Source organism: Grampus griseus (genome assembly GCF_964374135.1).
Source record: "Grampus griseus genome assembly, chromosome: 2".
Taxonomy (NCBI): domain Eukaryota; kingdom Metazoa; phylum Chordata; class Mammalia; order Artiodactyla; family Delphinidae; genus Grampus; species Grampus griseus.
In genome coordinates this window covers 111216967-111234561 of record NC_139018.1, presented here as the reverse complement: position 1 = coordinate 111234561, position 17595 = coordinate 111216967, and the positions used below count along the sequence as shown (strand labels likewise).

Sequence of the window (17595 nt, the reverse complement as noted above, 5' to 3'; positions counted from 1 at the left end):
TTTGATTTGCTTGTAATTTTTTAATATCCATTAAACGTGAGTTGTCAAGTTTTAATGTTCACCCTTGTCCCACGTAAACTCTTCTCACCCATTATGCCCTAGGAGACACTAGGTCACCCTGTGCGGCCCTCAGCAAGGACAGGTGACCCCTAGTCCCTACTCATCCAGAAATGAAGTGCGACGGGGCTCAGGTTTGCCTGGGGGACGTTTTGACGAGACACACCTAGACTCCATTCATCTGTGGCATGATTTCTCAGCTGCCCTGGCTCTGTCTTCTTGGAGGTTTAGTCAAGGCCCCCTCCAGGGCTAGTATCCCCTTGGCACACACCAGGAAGAGTCCAGAGAAGTTGGCAGGTGTGGCCATTTTCTGTCGTGCTCAGCCCACCCCAGGGTGAGGCCCAGGAGGGCACTTTCACACCACCTGGTAGCCAGGTCCCTTAGTGTTTCTGCAGTGCTGTTTGGCTTGGCAGTGGCCCCACTGGACTGGTGCCCACTGCTGATGGAGACGGGCCAGGGAAGAGGAGTCTGCCCAGGGTGCCCCACTCATGAGGGCGGAGGGAGCTTTTATGTGGAAGCAGAGGCCAAAAGCCCCAGATCAAAGCTTTGCTGAGCATTGCACTGGCCTGGAGTTGGGAAGGGGGCAGGGAGGGATGTGTTAGGGGGAGAGCAAGGAACCACTGGGGAGGGCAGTCCAAATAAGTCTGTTGTCTCCATGAAAGAAGAGGAAACCCCCAATCCTCTCAGTAACAAATGTCCTTAGAGGATGTAGGTTAAAGTGGAGAGGAGGTTGCTGCTTTCTCTGGGCCCTAGCAGCTCCAGAAAGGCCTCCTCTTCCAAGAAGCCCTCCTGGATCACTGTCAAAGTGATGATCATATTTCTGTGAGCTTCTCTATCACATCAGCTGCATTTCATCAGCTATCATCTTATCAGCTCCACCCTCCCTCTCCACAAGGCTGCCTGTCCCTCGGGCAGTGGGCACTGTTCACTACCTTCCCTCTTACCTTCTCCTCCCCTGTATAGCGTCCCACCATCCTGCCCTACCTCCAACTCTTAGGGTCTTGACACTGCCTCAGGCAGTTCATGCCAGCCCGCGCCCCTCTTCTTTAAACCTTGACTCCGCTCAGCCTGCTGGGCAGTAAAGCAGCTGCAGACTAATTCACACGGAGGAGTTCGTGGCTAACTGAATATTAGACCTACCCTGCCTCTTCCTGATGTTATAGGAAAGGCTGTTTGAAATCAGCCATGGCTTAGCCCAGATGGACCAATCTGGGCCAACCCTGAATGGAGCAGAAGTAGAAACCAAAGCCTGGGACTGGATTACCTCTCTCACTAACTGGACCCTCCAAGCCTAGGGTAATGAAAAAGCCCTAGACTGTGGATGAGGACCTCTGGGTCAAGTTCAGGCTCCAATTCTAAACTTAAGTGAGCCATGTGCCCTCTTGAGATGTCCATTCAGTCCCTTCTAAAATAAATATTTGGCCTTCATGTTTCTAAAAGGTCTTCAGCGGCTGTGCTTCCATGCTTCTGTGAACATTTCCTGAGCCAGAATTTTGACTCTGGGTATAAAGCCACGTGTAACACAAGAAAGAAGTTGACAACAGGAGTTCTATTTTATTTTACTTTAAATTTATTTTATTGAAGCATAGTTGATTTGCAGTGTTGTGTTAATTTCTGCTGTACAGCAAAGTGATTCAGTTACACATATGTATACATTCTTTTTCATATTCTTTCCTATTACGGTTTGTCACAGGATATTGAATATAATTCCCTGTGCTATACAGTAGCACCTTGTTGTTTATCCATTCTATATATAATAGTTTGCATCTGCTAATTCTAAACTCCCGATCCATCACTCCCCCAACCCCCTCTCCCCCTTGACGACCATAAGTCTGTTCTCTATGTCTGTGAGTCTGTTTCTCTTTCGTAGATAAGTTCATTTGTGTCATATTTTAGATTCCATATATAAGTGATATCAGATATTTGTCTTTCTCTTTCTGACTTATTTCACTTAGTATGATAATCTCTAGGTCCATCCATGTTGCTGCAAATGGCATTATTTCATTCTCTCTTATGGCTGAGTACTATTCCACTGTATATATGTACCACATCTTCTTTATCTGTTCATCTGTCGATGGACATTTAGGCTGCTTTCATGTCTTGGTTATTGTAAATAGTGCTCCTGTGAACATAGGGGTGCATGTATCTTTTCAAATTATAGTTTTGTCTGGGTATATGCCCAGGAGTGGGATTGCTGGGTCATATGGCAACTCTATTTTTAGTTTTTTGAGGAACCTCCACACTGTTTTCCATAGTGACTGCACCAGTTTACACAGGAATTCTATTTTAAAACAACTTCATCTAGAGCATGGGTGGCCCTTCATCATCCGCAGGTTCATGAGGATTCCTGGGCTTCAGAGGCCTCTTGAGAGGCCTCAGCGTCGTGTCTGCCTGGGGGGGAACGTGGAACCTGAACATCCCAGATAAATAGCTCTCCCTGGCTTGCATCCCTCCAGTGACAGTTGGCTCACCACCTCACAAAGCAGGACTTTGTTTTCTAGCAAAGGCAGAGGGAATCATGAGCCCTTAACTCTCCTAAGGACCTAAAAGTAGGAGTGAACATTTGGGATAGTTTTGAAAGCATGAGTAACTGACATATACCAAAAACCAAAGGGTTCTGCATAACCCTCAGAGAACCAAAGCACTTCCACTCGCCAGCATCCTCCATCCCCACCAAGCCTAGCCAATAGCATCCAGCTTAGCTTGTGTTCTGGTGGATCTATGTGGAGCTCTGTGCAGAGGGAGAACTTTTCAAATGGGTAGGGTGTATCCACTGTAGGGCGGGCCCTGCAGGCTTGGAAGGGATGGACCCTCGCAATTCCTTTTTTTAGTTTGCATTCAAAGACCAGGGACAGACAGGCCCAGCAGTTCTCTGGGTCCTCACTGCCCTACTTCCTCTTCTTCAAGGGAAAGCCTTGCCACAAATTGCATATCCTGAGCTTTGTCCTTTTCTTACTTTGTCCAAACACCCCCTGGGCTGGGGCTAACCCCAGATGCCCAAGGCTCTTGATCCACACACTCATGACAAGCAGGAGACAATCTTAGGAGGTGGAAAACCAAAACCAAACTGTCTGAGCTCTTTGAGCTGGTTAGTATGTCAGGAAAGGGAGGGACTCACTGTCTAATTCGTCTCCCCTAGAAATGGCCAATGGCCAGGAACAGAGTGGGCAGGGCCGCCACGTACAGCTGTGCAGGCTGTGCACTTCAGAACTCAGTCAACTACAATGTAAACAGCCCCCTCTACAGTTGTGTAGTGAAGTGCAGTGGCCTGGGAGTGGGTGGTGCAGAAATTGGTAACCGAGTACATAAATGGGCTTCATTAAATCCAACACAGGGACTTAGAGATACAGCATCTAGTCCAGTGTGTGCTTTTTACAGATAAAGAAACTGAGGGCCAGAAAGAAGGAATTGGCCCAAAGTCGTAAAACAAGTTAGAAGCTGTGCTGGGATTAAAACTAGGGCTTCTGAAGCCAAATTCAGTGCTCTGAGTTCCCTCCCTCCCTGAGGCTCTGAGTATCGCATTCCCTGTCTGCTCCTTGTTAGCAGGTTAGTGTGTGAGGTTAGTGAGGTTCTTGGAGGCCTGAATATTTCTATTCTTTCTCTCTCTTTTTGGTCTCATATTGTCTTATGTCAGGAGGTGCATTTTGAGCCTCTTTCGTATGCTAGGCATTGTTCTAGATCCCGAGGATAAAGATACAGTCCCTTCCAGTGGAGTGCTGGTAAATGGTTAACAACCGATTCTGGCTCTTGGAGAGAGTCCTTCTTTGTAGCCATTGGCCAGTTACTGTGGTGTACATCCTCCCACCATGGTCAACTTTAAGTGACCAACAGGCATCACTGAACGGGAAGATTGCACACAGTTGTCTCTTGTGAGCAGGGACCAGCACACCACTCGTTCCTTCCCTTGTAGAACTTAAACTCTAGGGGGAGAATAAGCAAATAGCTCTTGTAGCCATCTGTTACTATGTTTACATAATAAAAGAAACAAAGAAGCTGCTTTGAGGGAGAGGAATGGATTCTCCATAGCATGGTCAGGGAAGATTTCTCCCAGGCTGTGACATTAAAACTGGAGGTGGAGAAGGAGCTGCCTGAGCAAAGACTGGGGGGAGATTGTTCCACACAAAGGGAAAGACCTTGAGGTGGAAAGAGCTTGGTTTGAGGAGCAAAGAGGAAGGCAGTGTGGCTGGAAGCAGGAAGTGGTGAAGTTCATGGCACAGGAGCAGACTGGTCCTGCAGGGCCTGGTGGGCCCTGAGGAAGGGTCTGGAATCTACCCTACATACAATGCGAGGAAGCTGGAGGGTTTGAAGCAGGAAAGTTCCAGGATCTGATTGGCATTTTTAAAAGATCACTGTGGCTGCTGTGAAGAGCATAGCTTGCAGCTGAGCAAAATTAGAATTGAGGGACCAGTTAGAAGGCTCTTGCCAAAGTCCAGGCAGAAAAAGATGAGAATGACTTGGGCTGGGTGATGTCAGAGGAAAGAGAGAAGAGTGGACGCACTTGAGAGGGATGGAGAGGGTAGAACCTGCACGGTTTGCTGATGGGAAGTGACAGAAAATCCTGAGGAAGGACCTCCAAGCTTCTGACTTGAGCAATCAGGGTGGTACTGCCAAGTGCATCGATGGGGAGACTTTGGGGAAAAACCAGTGTGGAAGGGAAAATCTAGGGCACCTCTTTGGTCATGTGAAGTGAGGGATGCTAGAAGCCATCCAAGTGAAAATGTTCTATGGGCAGCTGGACATTGATTGTGGGACTCAGAAGGCAAGACTGGGCTGGGGTATGACTGGAGGTACTTGGGAGCCTGGGCCACTTTGAGGTGAGTGGAGGAAGGCAGCAGCCCAAGGCCCCAAATACTCAGCCGGATCCTAAAGTGGATGCTGGGGTCACATCTCTTGACTCCAGTTTTTCCACGCAGCTTGGGGGTGTGTGTGTGTGTGTGTGTGTGTGTGTGTGTGTGTGTGTGTGTTAATCAAGACTTCATTGCACTTTAAATGAACTTACAACACAGATTCATAATATCACTGTTGGTGTGTTTTAAAATCCATCATGGTAGCTCCTGAAAGCTTAAAGAAAGAGCTCCATTTTGATCAATGTCTCTACCTAGAGAGAAAGAAAAATGATGTAAGGCAGAAAATACACTGGCTTTTATCACCAAGACATCCGTCTTGTTCCTGACGGAGGTGATCCACGCGTTATTCCTGAGGGAGGTGATCCCTGGGATGGCTGTCCAAGGCTGGGAGTGAAAATAATGTTAATTACAGTAAATTTCAGCCTGGTGTTTCCCTTTTCAATTTTTAGGCCTGTTTTCCATGAACCTGACATCTGCTTAAACAGCATATTGGCAAACTCCTGATTTCTTGAAAAAATAATAAAAAGGGCAGATTTTTGCTCTCACCAGCACTTGCTGTCTTTCCATCTCCCCCCTCTGGATGCTTACGCAGTGTCTCTATTTCAGTCCACATCCACCTGCCCCTGCAAGCGTTTGGTCTCCACCACAGATCTTAGAGATGGGGCCCTCTCCACTGCAGGAGGCTGCCCAGCCTGTGTCTGATGGTTTCTGATTTAGAGAATTCTTCCTTCTGTAGGGCTGCACATGCTTTGGAGAGTTGAAGCATGTCGTGATAAGTCGCACATCAGCAAGCATGTGTTTATCTAGCACAAAATAGGACACCAGAACCGGTTTTTGATGAGACAAGGATACTGAAGTAGGGGGGAGAGGTTGGCAGGCCAGGGAAGAGGGTGGGACTGTCAGCACCCAGCATGTATCATGAGGGCCCCGTGGAGCCTGGCTGGGGTGCAGAGGGTGAATTGACAGAGGGCCGAGGGTAAAGGGAGGGCTGCCCTGTGTCCCATCTGCTCATGTTCTACTCAGATGAATATTGAGTTAATTTGATAAGCTTGGCCATGGTCATTCATTCACTTGTTCATTCATGAATTTGTTCTGTCCACTTTGTTGAGAGCCTGTTGTATTCCAGACACTGTGCAGGGAGCAGAGGTGAGGAGGGACAGAACCCCCTCAGCTTGGTTAAAGTAGCCTCCCTTTTGGCACCAAATGTAAGGTTAGCATAGGGTCTTCCATGCTTCAACTCAAATGAAAGCTTCTCAGAGAGGGCTATCCCTGGTCCAGCTGGAAGGGTGTCATTTTCAGGTGTGAGTAGGGGGTCTTATCTGACCCCACCAAGGAGAGCTCTCAGCTGCCCTGCCTGCCCTCTCACAGACACAGCCAGCTTTGATGAGGATGCTCAAAAGCACTAAAAGATGTGTAGCCTGGGAAGCAGACAGGATGAGACCTCGGCACCAGCACCTGGGCCCCAGGCAAGTCAGTCTTGGACCTTTAGTTTCCTCACCTGTTCAATGGGGAAGAAATCCCAAATCACTTGTTAGAATTAAATGAAATACTCTTCTAAGGCACCTGGCCCATCCTGGCACTTGGTAGGTGCTCTGAGAGTGGCAGCTGAATCCCGCTGGGAGATTCGGGGAAGGAGTGGAACAAAAACCCTGCCCAGGGACTGGGGAGGGCTGGATCCCCACTCTACATGTGCCCCACCGGCTAGAAGACTGGGTCCCGGCAGGTAACCTTCCTTAGCCTCCGTTTCCCATTGGGGAAAGAGGCCCCAAGCCCACACTTTGTGTGTGTTGACTTCATATTTGTCCATTGCTTCCCCTAGTGTTTGTAACTCTAGGCCCCAAGGGGATGCAGGTGCAGTCCATGGCATGGTTCTGTCCCCTGGACTCTCCGCCCCAGGTGGGGAGGGTTGGCTCAGGAGGCAGGACAGTCAGAGAAGGGCACAGGGTGCGTAGATGGAAAGGGTGAGTGGGACATGCCCTGGGCCCCCTGACAGGCAGGTGCAGGATGGGGCTGACAATATGAGAAGGCATTCGGGGGTAGGGAACTGAGAGCAAAACCTTGGAGGGGAGAGGGGCAGCCAGCACTCCCTCTGCTGTGTGGACTGCTTGTTAAGAGGCCGCCTGCAGGGACCTGATGAACTGGTGAATATGCGAGCTCTCTCCCAGCTGACACCTCTGTGCACACGTGAGGGCTTCCTCCAGACTCGGCTCTAGTGGGACCCAGAACTCTCCAGCCATGGTGGTCCCCCGCCTCATCTCACACACGAGGAAGCTTTCTGATTCTTACGTGTTCTTTTTCACACATTTAACATTCAGGGGACACCAAAGTACCACCTTCCCTTTAAGGTGGACATGTGGCCACAGAAACCCACGGCACAGCCGCTGGCAAGCTCAGAGCTGCTCGTGGCCAGAAGCAGCAGTGGGTGTGGACCAGGGATGCTCTGGCTCCCAGATGAGATCACTTCCCTGAGATTCCCCTAAGAAACAAGTGCTGTGCTCATTCCGTGGGGAGGGACGACGCCTTTCCACGCAAGTCACTCTCCAGTTCCCTCTGCCTTCTCTCTCTGTCCAGTCTGGGCAACGAGCTGGCCCTTCAGACTGAAGGCACCTCCCTCCCCTAAACCCGCCCCTCTCTCTGGACTCCAGTGGGGAGAAATCATTGCCACCTGTCATTACCCCTCCCCACCCTGTCCTCTCTGGCTAATCCCTTGGCCACATGTGCACGCGCATGCACACACAGCACACACAGCACACACCAGTTGCTGCCAGCGAGCCGTGTTCTGACCTGCATGAAGCTAGGGGAGCCAAGGATAGGACACCCCATCCAGAGATCAGGTTCTCTCCTGCTTCTTCAACAGAGGGAAGGAGAAGGAAGAACGGTGGTGCTGGTGATATTAGCGGTTGGAGGAGTATGAAGCAGGGTAGACTCCATAGCGTTTCCTTCTGAGGAAAAAGGCAGTGTGATAATGACCAGTTAGCAGAGAGACATGAAGCCACACCCAGAAGGCAGTCATTGTGTAAAAGAGTCAGATGCTGATTAAGCTGCTAGAGAAGCTAGGAAACAGGGTGGTCTTTGCCAAGAGTAGGGAGGACGCATTTGTCTCTCTCCTGGGGAGACCCAAGTGTGGGCAGGTTTGCTCTAAAGCACCAGGGGGGCAGCAGGGCCTGGTGGTAAGAACTGGCTTGATATCACCAGACCAGCCCCCACCCGATCATGGCCCCCAGTTCTAGCAGCAGGGCAGTGGCAGCTCAGGGCTAAGCCACTGGGGGGCAGCCGGGAGGGTGTTACAGCTCACTTTCATAAGTGGCTTGAAGCTGAGGGGCACTTGTGTTGGACCCAAGTGCTAGAGAGGAGGGAGGGAATGGCCCCGCTCCTGACAGCCAACCTGATAGAGACCTGCAGGGGCAATGGCCATCTGCTTGCCCCCTTGGGGTGTCCCAGTGCTCAACTGCCTACTCCTCCCCCCCGAAGGGAGATGAATTTGGAAATGAATCCAGAGGAGAAGGGTGACACAGACTCAGAACATCCTGACTGTTAAGGTTTTCAGACCACCTGGTCTAGCTTCCTCCTTTTCTATATTGGAGACTAAGGCGTGGGGAGAAATAACTTGTTCAAGGTTCAGCCAGCCAGTGACAGAACCCAGGGGAGGACCCAGGTCTCCTGGTGCCCAACCTAGTTCTACTCATCACAGCAGCGCTAGCTCTCAGGAGGTGGGCATTGTATTCCCATGTCCCCCTTTCTGAGTCCTAGAATCAGCTGTCCTAAAGTCAGGAGTCCATCCTCTGGCCTTTGACCTTGGCAGTGGTCCTCCAGCCATGTCTCCCTCCTGAGGGATCATGGCTTCCATGCCTAGAAGATCCCAGGGAGAGAGAAGCTTTGGTCGCTCCAAGGCCATATAGCCATGTACTCAAGGATTCAGTGCATACCACTGGCATCCTCAATTTTTGAAATAAGACGAGTCTGGAAGGGAACTGTGGTACCCCTGCCCACTAGCTCTGAATTTCCTCGCTGAGGTTTTAGCAGCACAGTCCAGCTCCAGGACGAGGCTGGACTTTCTTGGAAAGGTGATCACATTGCCTGGACCCCCACCAAGGCCTTCGTCCCTTTGACATCTGGGTGTGCCCAGAAGCCACATCCAGGGAAGTAGGGCCCTGAGGCCAGGTCTCCACAGTTCAGGCAAGGGGAGAGGCAGCTGGGGCCTGGATAATACAGAGCATTAGATGACAGTTTTCTTTTTGGATTGGGAATGCAAAATATGATCATTTTTGCCTGGAGAATTCCCCTTCCTAAGTGTGTTTGGCTTCAACTGACATTAAGATGAGCTTGCATTCCTCCATACCGCCTGGCCTCCAATTCTAAATTGTTTGTGGAGACTCAAGACAGATGCTCGTGTGCCAACAACTGGAAGCTGGCTGTGTGTTTGCTCTAGAGAACCTCCCTGACATGTGCCAGGGCTGGGCCTTAGTAGCAGAGAGCTCAACCCTCTCATTTGACAGATGGGGACACTGAGGCCCAGAAAGCCATAGTGACTCTCCATGGACACTTGGCCAATTTAGTGACAAAGCTGAGATTAGAACGCAGGTCACCCTGCCCTGGGCCAGCCTTCTCTGGGCTTCACTTTGGGTTCTGGTGACATGCAAACATGTCTGTTGGCTCACGCATGTGGCTGCAGACTCTGAAGACCGCAAGTCATGACCCTACTACCCAGCATGGAACCTGGAGCATCGTAGCCCCAAATAGACATTCATGGAAGTGAAGGATTATAGAGCAGGGGTATAGAGGCAGTGGTGGTAAATAAAGATGGGCATGGTGACCTTGGACAAATCCCCACCCCTCTCTCAGCCTGAGTTCTCTCATTCACAAGGGTCTTAAACCCAATCAAGTGGTTCTCAAACTATGTTCCAGGACACCCTAGGGTTCCAAAGAAATGTCTTAGGCTTGTCACTGCAGGTAGGGAGTTTCCTTGCCCCCATCCTTAACCCCAACCTCAGCTTCCTGTGTCTGCTTTTCATTGTATAGATTTTGTTTCCAAAAGGTGGGATTCACTGCAGAAAAACAAAGTGTTGAGACCACTAGGTTATTGGATCTATAAGATCCCTGTTTGCTCTTGAAAATAAAATCCTAATAAGTTACCCTTCCCTGATAACATATTTGCTGCACACCATTTTTGACCCTGTGTTAAATTGTCCAGGGTTCACGTCCCCTGGCCATGGGGCAGAGAGAAAATGAGGTACGGGAGGGCCCTTGAGCCCAGCATTGATGCTAGGGGTCTGTCTGTATGTCTGTTTTTCCTGTGTCTGCCATTCCTATGTCCCGATGAGGCAGGACAGCCCAGCTCTAAGGCTCTTGGTGCAAGGCTCAGGCAGGAGAGGTCATGACTTGCCTGCTAGGCCACTCTGCTCCCTGACACGCTAGGTCCAGGCCTCCCCATGAGCTCTTGAGAAGGGAATGACTGGGTTACCACCCCAGAAACCATGAGTTCCCATTGTGTAATTATTCCTCCCCTTCCCTGATTGTCCATCATTTAAGACAGGGGTCCCCAACCCCCGGGCCAAGGACCGGTACTGGTCCTTAGCCTGTTAGGAAGCAGACCACACAGCAGGAGGTGAGCGGTGGGCGAGTGAGCAAAGCTTCATCAGCCACTCCCCGTCGCTTGCATTACCGCCTGAGCCCCTCCCCATCGTCCGTGGAAAAATTGTCTTCCATGAAACTGGTGTCAAAAAGGGGCCACATGGAGCCTTCGGACTTTCTCCCCAGATCCTTGGGAAGCTAATGGCCGCAGTGTGGGGTGTGACTGGTCGAGGGTGGAGCAGCCCATCATGGGTGCTCAGCTGAGTCTCCTTGAGCTCTAGCGAGCACTCCCTGTGGAGCTGTTGAGTCCACAGGAGCTCCAGACACGTGTTGGCCAGTGTGCCTCAGCATTTGGGACTGTCACCACCCTGCCTGGTGATAGCACAGTAGCCTCCACCTCAGCCTGGAGTGGTGGGTTTGAGATCAGGCGATGCTCAAACATCATGCTGTGGTTTCAGTGCTTTCTTGGGACTGGCTGATGCTTTTTTAAAAGATAAGATTCTGAGAAAGGGAGCAGCAGCTGATGTAACTTTGGCCATAGTCCACAGGAGAACAGGCCAGGAACTGTGGGTTTTTTCCCCCTCTGTCATCAGTATCAAGGGTAGTAAAGTGGCAAGCTGCCCAACCAGGCTCCCACTGTCTCTGCAATTGGCCTGTTGACTCCCATCAAAAACAACTTTGTTTTCTTTTATTGGTATTTGGGGTTCATAAATCTCTGAGGAGAGTACATTCCCCAAGCATGAAAGCCACCTGCCATCAGGGGAACGGGCCAGAGATCTTGTCGGGGGCCAAGGTCAGGGTGTCAGACTTGACATCACCTTTAGGAAATCCATTCTCTGGTTGGTTCGGTTTGGTCAGAAGCAAATGCCGACTCGGGGAAGAAACCAGCACTTTGTAACTTAATGCCCCGTCCCTGAGAGCTTTTGTCCTCTTCCCTGTGGCCAGATTTCACTAATTCTGTCCAGGGGGTTGGGGGGTGGGGACTGGGGGAGACAGGACTAGTCCTAGACAAAGCCCCCTGGGGGAGGGAAGGAGCACAGGGCTGCCGGCCTCCTCTCCCATCTACTGCCCCCGACCAAACCCAAAGACAGAGGAGGTGTGGGACCTGAGGGCAAGAGGAAAGACCCGTTTCTCTGAAAAGAATTTTCCCTGCCTCCAGTGGGTCCTTCTCTGAAAAGCTGCTCTCCCAGGGGTAGCACATCACCCCAGTGCCCTAAGCTACCTGATCATGGGCTTGCTCTAACCTCCTCCCAGCTGAGTGATTTGGGGCAAATTACTTCACCTCCCAGAGGTATGATAATATCTATTTCACAGGGTTGGTGTGCGATTTAACTAAGTAATATAAAATTACTGCTGAGATACCTAGGATAGTGCCTGGAACATATCAGTGCTCAGTGAATATTTTTTCCCCTGTTACTCGTTGAGGGGAGAGAGCGTCCCAGCCAAATGTGGGTCCTGGTCTCTAACCATTCAGTATCTATTGACTGCTGACTCTGAGCTAGATCTTTATTCAAGGCGGTAAGGATACAGCAGTGAGCAGCGTCTCTCGGCACTTAGAAGACATAAGAATATTATAGAATATCAGCCACGTGACAATAAACAGATAAATATGTAACATGTTAGTGATAAGTGCTATGAGGGCAAATGAAGGAGAATAAGGGGGATAAGAGTGACAGGGTGTCCTGCTAAGGGACAATATGGCATTGAAACAGAGACCCGAATGACTTGAGAGAGTGAGCCCCGTGGGTGACCCAGGGAGGAGCTTTCCAGGCAGAGGGAACAGCCAGGGCAAAGATGCTAAGTGGGGACGGGTCTGACACATTCTAAGAACGGCAAAGGGGACAGAGTGGCTGCAGCAGAGGGATGGAGGGGGAGGACAGGAAATGAGGGGCAGAGGGAACCGGGTGGGATCATGCAGGGCCTTGCAGGTAAGGATTTTGGCTTTGACTGTGAGTTGGTGGGAAAATGATGAAGCATATGGAGCTGAGGAGTGATTGGATCTGACGGGTCTTGGAAGGATCCTTCTGGCCATGTTTGCCCAAGAAGCACTGATGGTAGAGAAGGCCTTGAAGACACAATTTATGGCCTTAGCTTCACTGGCCCTCGCCCCCTTGTTGGCCTGGGAGTGGCGGGTGGGTCTGGATTTCTTGACTGCCCAACATGCCTTCCTCTTGTCAAGGTCACCTCCCTTTGCTGGGCTCAGATGCAGGAAAGGGAGGACCAAGGACCACCAGGGGACATCTCCAGGGGGCACCAGGGAGCCAGATAAAGTGTTGCCCCCCAGTCAGGGAATGTGCGTGGCCTGTGCATGTGTGTGCATGGATGTGTGTGTGTGGGCATGTGTGCATGCACATGTGTGCCTCTCTGTGTGTACATATGTGCGTGTGCATGTGTGTGTGTCCATTCCTAGGACAGAGTTGGAGAGTTCCTCGTCTGCAACTCCACTTCTTCTTTGACCTCTCTCTGTCCACCTCCCAGCTGTACACAGGTGACACTAGTATCTCTCTCTGCTCTGTGACATGCCGTCATTGGCCAAGGACTGTGCCCCTTCATCCATCTGTGCTCACCCGACCAGGCCCCTCTTCCCCAAGGCTGCCTGCTTCTAACCAGGCTGATAAGTCCATTCGTGGGCTGGGCTTTGTACATAAGAGTATGTAAATAACATACGCTTCTTCCCCCACCCCCACTTAGGGCTATGACACTAAGTTCATGTGGCAGATTAGCAGTCATGAAGACAGGGTTGGCAGCTACGTAGCCACTCGCTGTCACTGTCTGCTCCTGTATCCCCAGCAGGTACTGCTCACTGATCACACTAGTCTTGCCCACTGAGCCCAGACTTGACCTCAGAATCCTTCTTAACTCAGTGCTCCAGGCAACAGTAATAATCAATTGACATGGATGAGTGAGAACACATGTCTAACATCCCTAATCTAAGGTATTCTAGCCTTACCTCAGGGGACTCTAATTCTGGGACTCTAATGATGGAATTTTTGGCCACTGTATCCATTTGCTGAGCAGAAAAGAAAGCATAGCAGAAACCTCTTGTTCCTGCCTGTACAGTAGGCCTTATTCAAGTACATACTCCAGGGCATCCCTCTTGAACACTCAGACTCAGGGGGTCCGTGCCAAGGGAAGGACAGAGGGACGCTCAAGGGTACTAGCCTCAGATTCAGAGTCCCTATCCAGCAGGTTTTGGGACCTTGGGCAGGTCAGTTCACCTCTCTGACCCTCGGCTTTCCTGTTGCTGCCCACATCACAGGGTTGTAGTGGAGATCAGATGATAGCAGGTATGTGAGTGTTCTGTGAAATTTATAAAGTGCCCTACACATGAAAGGAACGACAATGATATTCTGTCGACTGTTTTGTTCTGCTGATTGGTTTTCACTTATCTGAGAGTTTTGGCTCATGGTAGGATCCCACCCCTTAAATCCCATGGGTCCCAAGTTTGGTGGTCCGGTAGGTACTGATACGTAACGAGGCCAGACGTGCCTGAAAATGCCTCGTGGAGGGAAGGAGTAGCAGAGCAGGTACCTGGGGTCCTGGCTCTGCTGCTGCTGCTGACCCACTGTGTACCCCTGGACAGCCTCTTAACCTCTCTGGGTCTGAACCCCCCTCTGCCAAATGTGGATGATGCTTCCCATTCCCCCCAAGTCCTGTGAGGGTAAATGGTGGCAAATGTGAGGAGACCCAGAGCCCTAAGCAGCGTACAAGTGTGAATTGCTGTTTCTTGTGATTCAGCACAAGAATGCCAAAGGGGTAAAGCTCTTTGCCCCAAGGCTTTCCACTAGGTGGAATCGGTTAATTGACCAATTAGGGGCCAAGGTGAAAGGGTTACGGGAATTTCTCTCTGCTTTGCCTCAGCTGCTCCAGCCGAGCAGTATGCCAGGCGGAGCTTTGCATATGGATTCAGAAGGAGGTGGTCAGCCAGCAGCGCTGGAGCCATGGCCACTAGGACCCCAGGCTTGGTGGGGCGGTGGGGGGAGGCGAGAGAGGTGGGAAATCAGCTCCGTGACTCTTTAGCAGGCAGAGGTGAGAGAAGGGAGAAAGAGAGGGAGGAGTGGGGAGTGAAGGAGGAGAAAGGAGGGAAGAGAAAAAAAAAACCGGAAGAGGAGACCAGCAGAAGCTAGAAGAAGCAGGGTTGGAGGAAGGAGTGATGGAGGGGGACGGGGACTGTCTCTTCCTTATGGGAGCAGGAATTCTCTCGGGAAGGGACTGGGTCTTCCCTTTCAGACCCGCCTGGTCTCTCTAAGAGTAGGTTTTATGCCTATGCCTCCCCTATCAGATTGGCTCCCCCAGGGCAGTGGCTGGGCCTTTCCCATCAGACTGTTGGCTCCCCAAACAGGAACTGGGGCTCCCCAGGGATAGGGGAACATACTCCATCCACAGCCAAGACGCTGGACCTCCACCTGCCTGACTCCTCTCCTCCCCACCCAGGGTTCACGGACACCTTCAACATGGACATCAAGAAGCCCCGAGTCATCCCCGGCTCCAGAGCCGCCTTCTTTGGCTACACGGTGCAGCAGCATGACATCAGCGGCAAGAAGTGGTGAGTGAGAGCTGCCACCTCCACCGTAGCCCTGCACTGCCCCGCACCCAGCCCCTCCATCGGCTGGCCGCACTGGCCCTCATGTGTAGACGCCCCCCTTGCTGGGGACTTGACTTCTTGTTGTGGCAGGTCAGGGGCTGCCTAGGATCTGCCCCTGTCCATGAAATCATGAGCATCCCATTTCACAGGCTTTGATCTTCTCATTTGAGAAATGGGAACGAGCACCCCTCCTTCTCCGGGTTATGGGACAGCACAAGTAGCAGGCACCTAGAACCAATAATGAGCCCCTCCCATCCCCTCTCAGGGCCTCAGGGTCTCATCAGTGGGGGCAGTGCCTCTGGTCCTGGCGGCTGGGAGAGCTGTTGGGGAGCGGGATGTCTCTGAGCAGACAGATGTGAGTGTGCTCAAAGCTAAAATACAGGAACAGTGGGGCAAAGGGAAATGAGAGCAAGGCCGAGTGGCGGGGAGAGAGCCAGAGAGATCCCAAGGACCCCTCTGGGACGGGGGCATCAAGAGGCGGGAAGGGTCCGCGTCTGATTTTTAATATAACTTTGTTGGATTATATTTTACATATTATATAATTTACTCATTTCAAGTGTCGATTCGGTGATTTTTTTTAAAGTAAATTTACCAAGTTGTGCAGTTCATCAGTTGTAGAACAATTTCATCGCCCCGGTAAGATCCCTCATGCACGTGTACTGTTCATTGCCATTCTCCTTCTGCTGATTGGTTTTCAGCTGTCAGAAGGCAAGGCTTTCCTTCCTTCCCGAGATGGAAAGGACTAGCCCTTTGATCTGCCCTCTTAGAAGCCCTTGCCGAGTCAAGGGACCATGTGAACACTGACGATAAATATCCTACCTGCCCTCTTCCCAATCTGGCCTCTGCCTACCCTCCCACCCTCTTCTCCTTCTGCTTCCGCCACCTCCTTTCCTGCGCTCCACACTCCACCACATTGCATTATTTCCATTTTTCCAGTTCTCCAGAGCTTCTTTGCACATGCTGTTCCTTCCTCCCGTGATGTCCTCTCCTACCTTCCCGACTCACCCTACCCTACCACTCAGATCTGACAAATTCTCTCATACATTTTTTTGTGAAGGAGTATCTTATTATCTTTTGACTGAGGTATAACTTAGCAAAGTTATACCACAGCAAAGCATAGGCACCTTAAGTGTCCAAACCGGTGAACTTTTACACATGTATGTGGCCATTGTGATCACCTCCCAGAACATGATAGAGAACATTTCCAGCTCCCTGGAAAGCTCCTTGTGCCTCCCACCGCTCCAGGTAACCACTGTTCTGACTCCTATCACCATAGATTGATTTTGCCTGTTTTTGAACTTCGTATAGATGATATCACACATTAAGTACGGATTTGTACCTGACCTGTTTTACTCAACATTATGTCTATTACTGTTGAATGTTTCATACTTGATGTTTCTTCACTGATGTGTAATATTCTACGGTAGCAATGCACCACGTTTTATTTATTTATTCTACTATTGATGGATCTTTGGATTGTTTCCATTTTTGGCTATTTCAAGTAGAGATACTATTAACATTCTCTTTTTTTTTTTTTTTTTTTTTTGCGGTACACGGGCCTCTCACTGTTGTGGCCTTTGCCGTTGCGGAGCACAGGCTCCGGACGCGCAGGCTCAGCGGCCATGGCTCACAGGCCCAGCCGCTCCGTGGCATGTGGGATCTTCCCGAACCGGGGCACGAACCCGTGTTCCCTGCATCGGCAGGCGGACTCTCAACCACTGCGCCACCAGGGAAGCCCTATTAACATTCTTATACATGTCTTCTGATGAACATATGCACTCATTTTTTATCTGGTATATACTCAGGAATAGAATCACTGAGTTAAAGGGAAGGTATATGTTTGTGGGACCTGCCAAGCATTTTTTCCCCAAATGGTTCACCAATTTAAATTCTTCTAGTAACATGAGAGTTCTAGTTGCTTCCCATCCTCGCTAACACTTGGTATTATCAATCGTTAATTTTAGCCATTCTGATGGTGTGTAGTGGTATCTAATTGTGGGGTTAATTGGCATTTTTCTAATGACTAATGATGTTGAGTAACCTTTGGTAAATATATTGGCCATTTTGGTATCCTATTTTGTGAAATGTCCAGTTGAGTCTTTTGCCCATTTTTTAAATTGTGTTGTATGTCTTTTTCTTATTGATTTATAGGACTTTAAAAAATATATTCTAAATACAAATCCTTTGTCAGAGAAAAGCATTGCAAAGAACTTCTCCCAGTCTATATCTTGCCTTTTCATCCTTTTAATGGTATCTTCTTATGAATAGAGTTCTTAATTTTAGTGAAGTCTGATTTATCTGTCTTTTTTATGGTTAGTGTTTCTTGTGTGTCCCATTTAAGAAATTTTTGCTTCTCCCAAGATCATGAAGATATTTTCCTCTGTTTTCTTCCAGAAGTTTGATGATTTTCCTTTCTCATTTAAGTCAGTGATTCATCTCAAATTAAGTTTTGTATGAGATGTGAGATAAAGATCTAAGGTTTTTTTTTAATATGGATGTCCAATTGATCTGGCACCATTTGTTGAAAGACTATTT

At 49.9% G+C, this 17595-nt stretch overlaps 1 protein-coding gene across 2 annotated transcripts in view; it reads left to right on the top strand.

The window, feature by feature from the left end:
- ITGA11 (integrin subunit alpha 11) overlaps positions 1-17595 on the top strand; it is a 124491-nt gene that overhangs the window by 13201 nt on the left and 93695 nt on the right. For both annotated transcript variants that reach the window (XM_082648660.1, XM_082648661.1), the window contains exon 2: positions 14910-15021. In XM_082648660.1, the coding sequence (XP_082504786.1) occupies positions 14910-15021 (112 nt within the window). The remainder of the gene's footprint in view (positions 1-14909; positions 15022-17595) is intronic.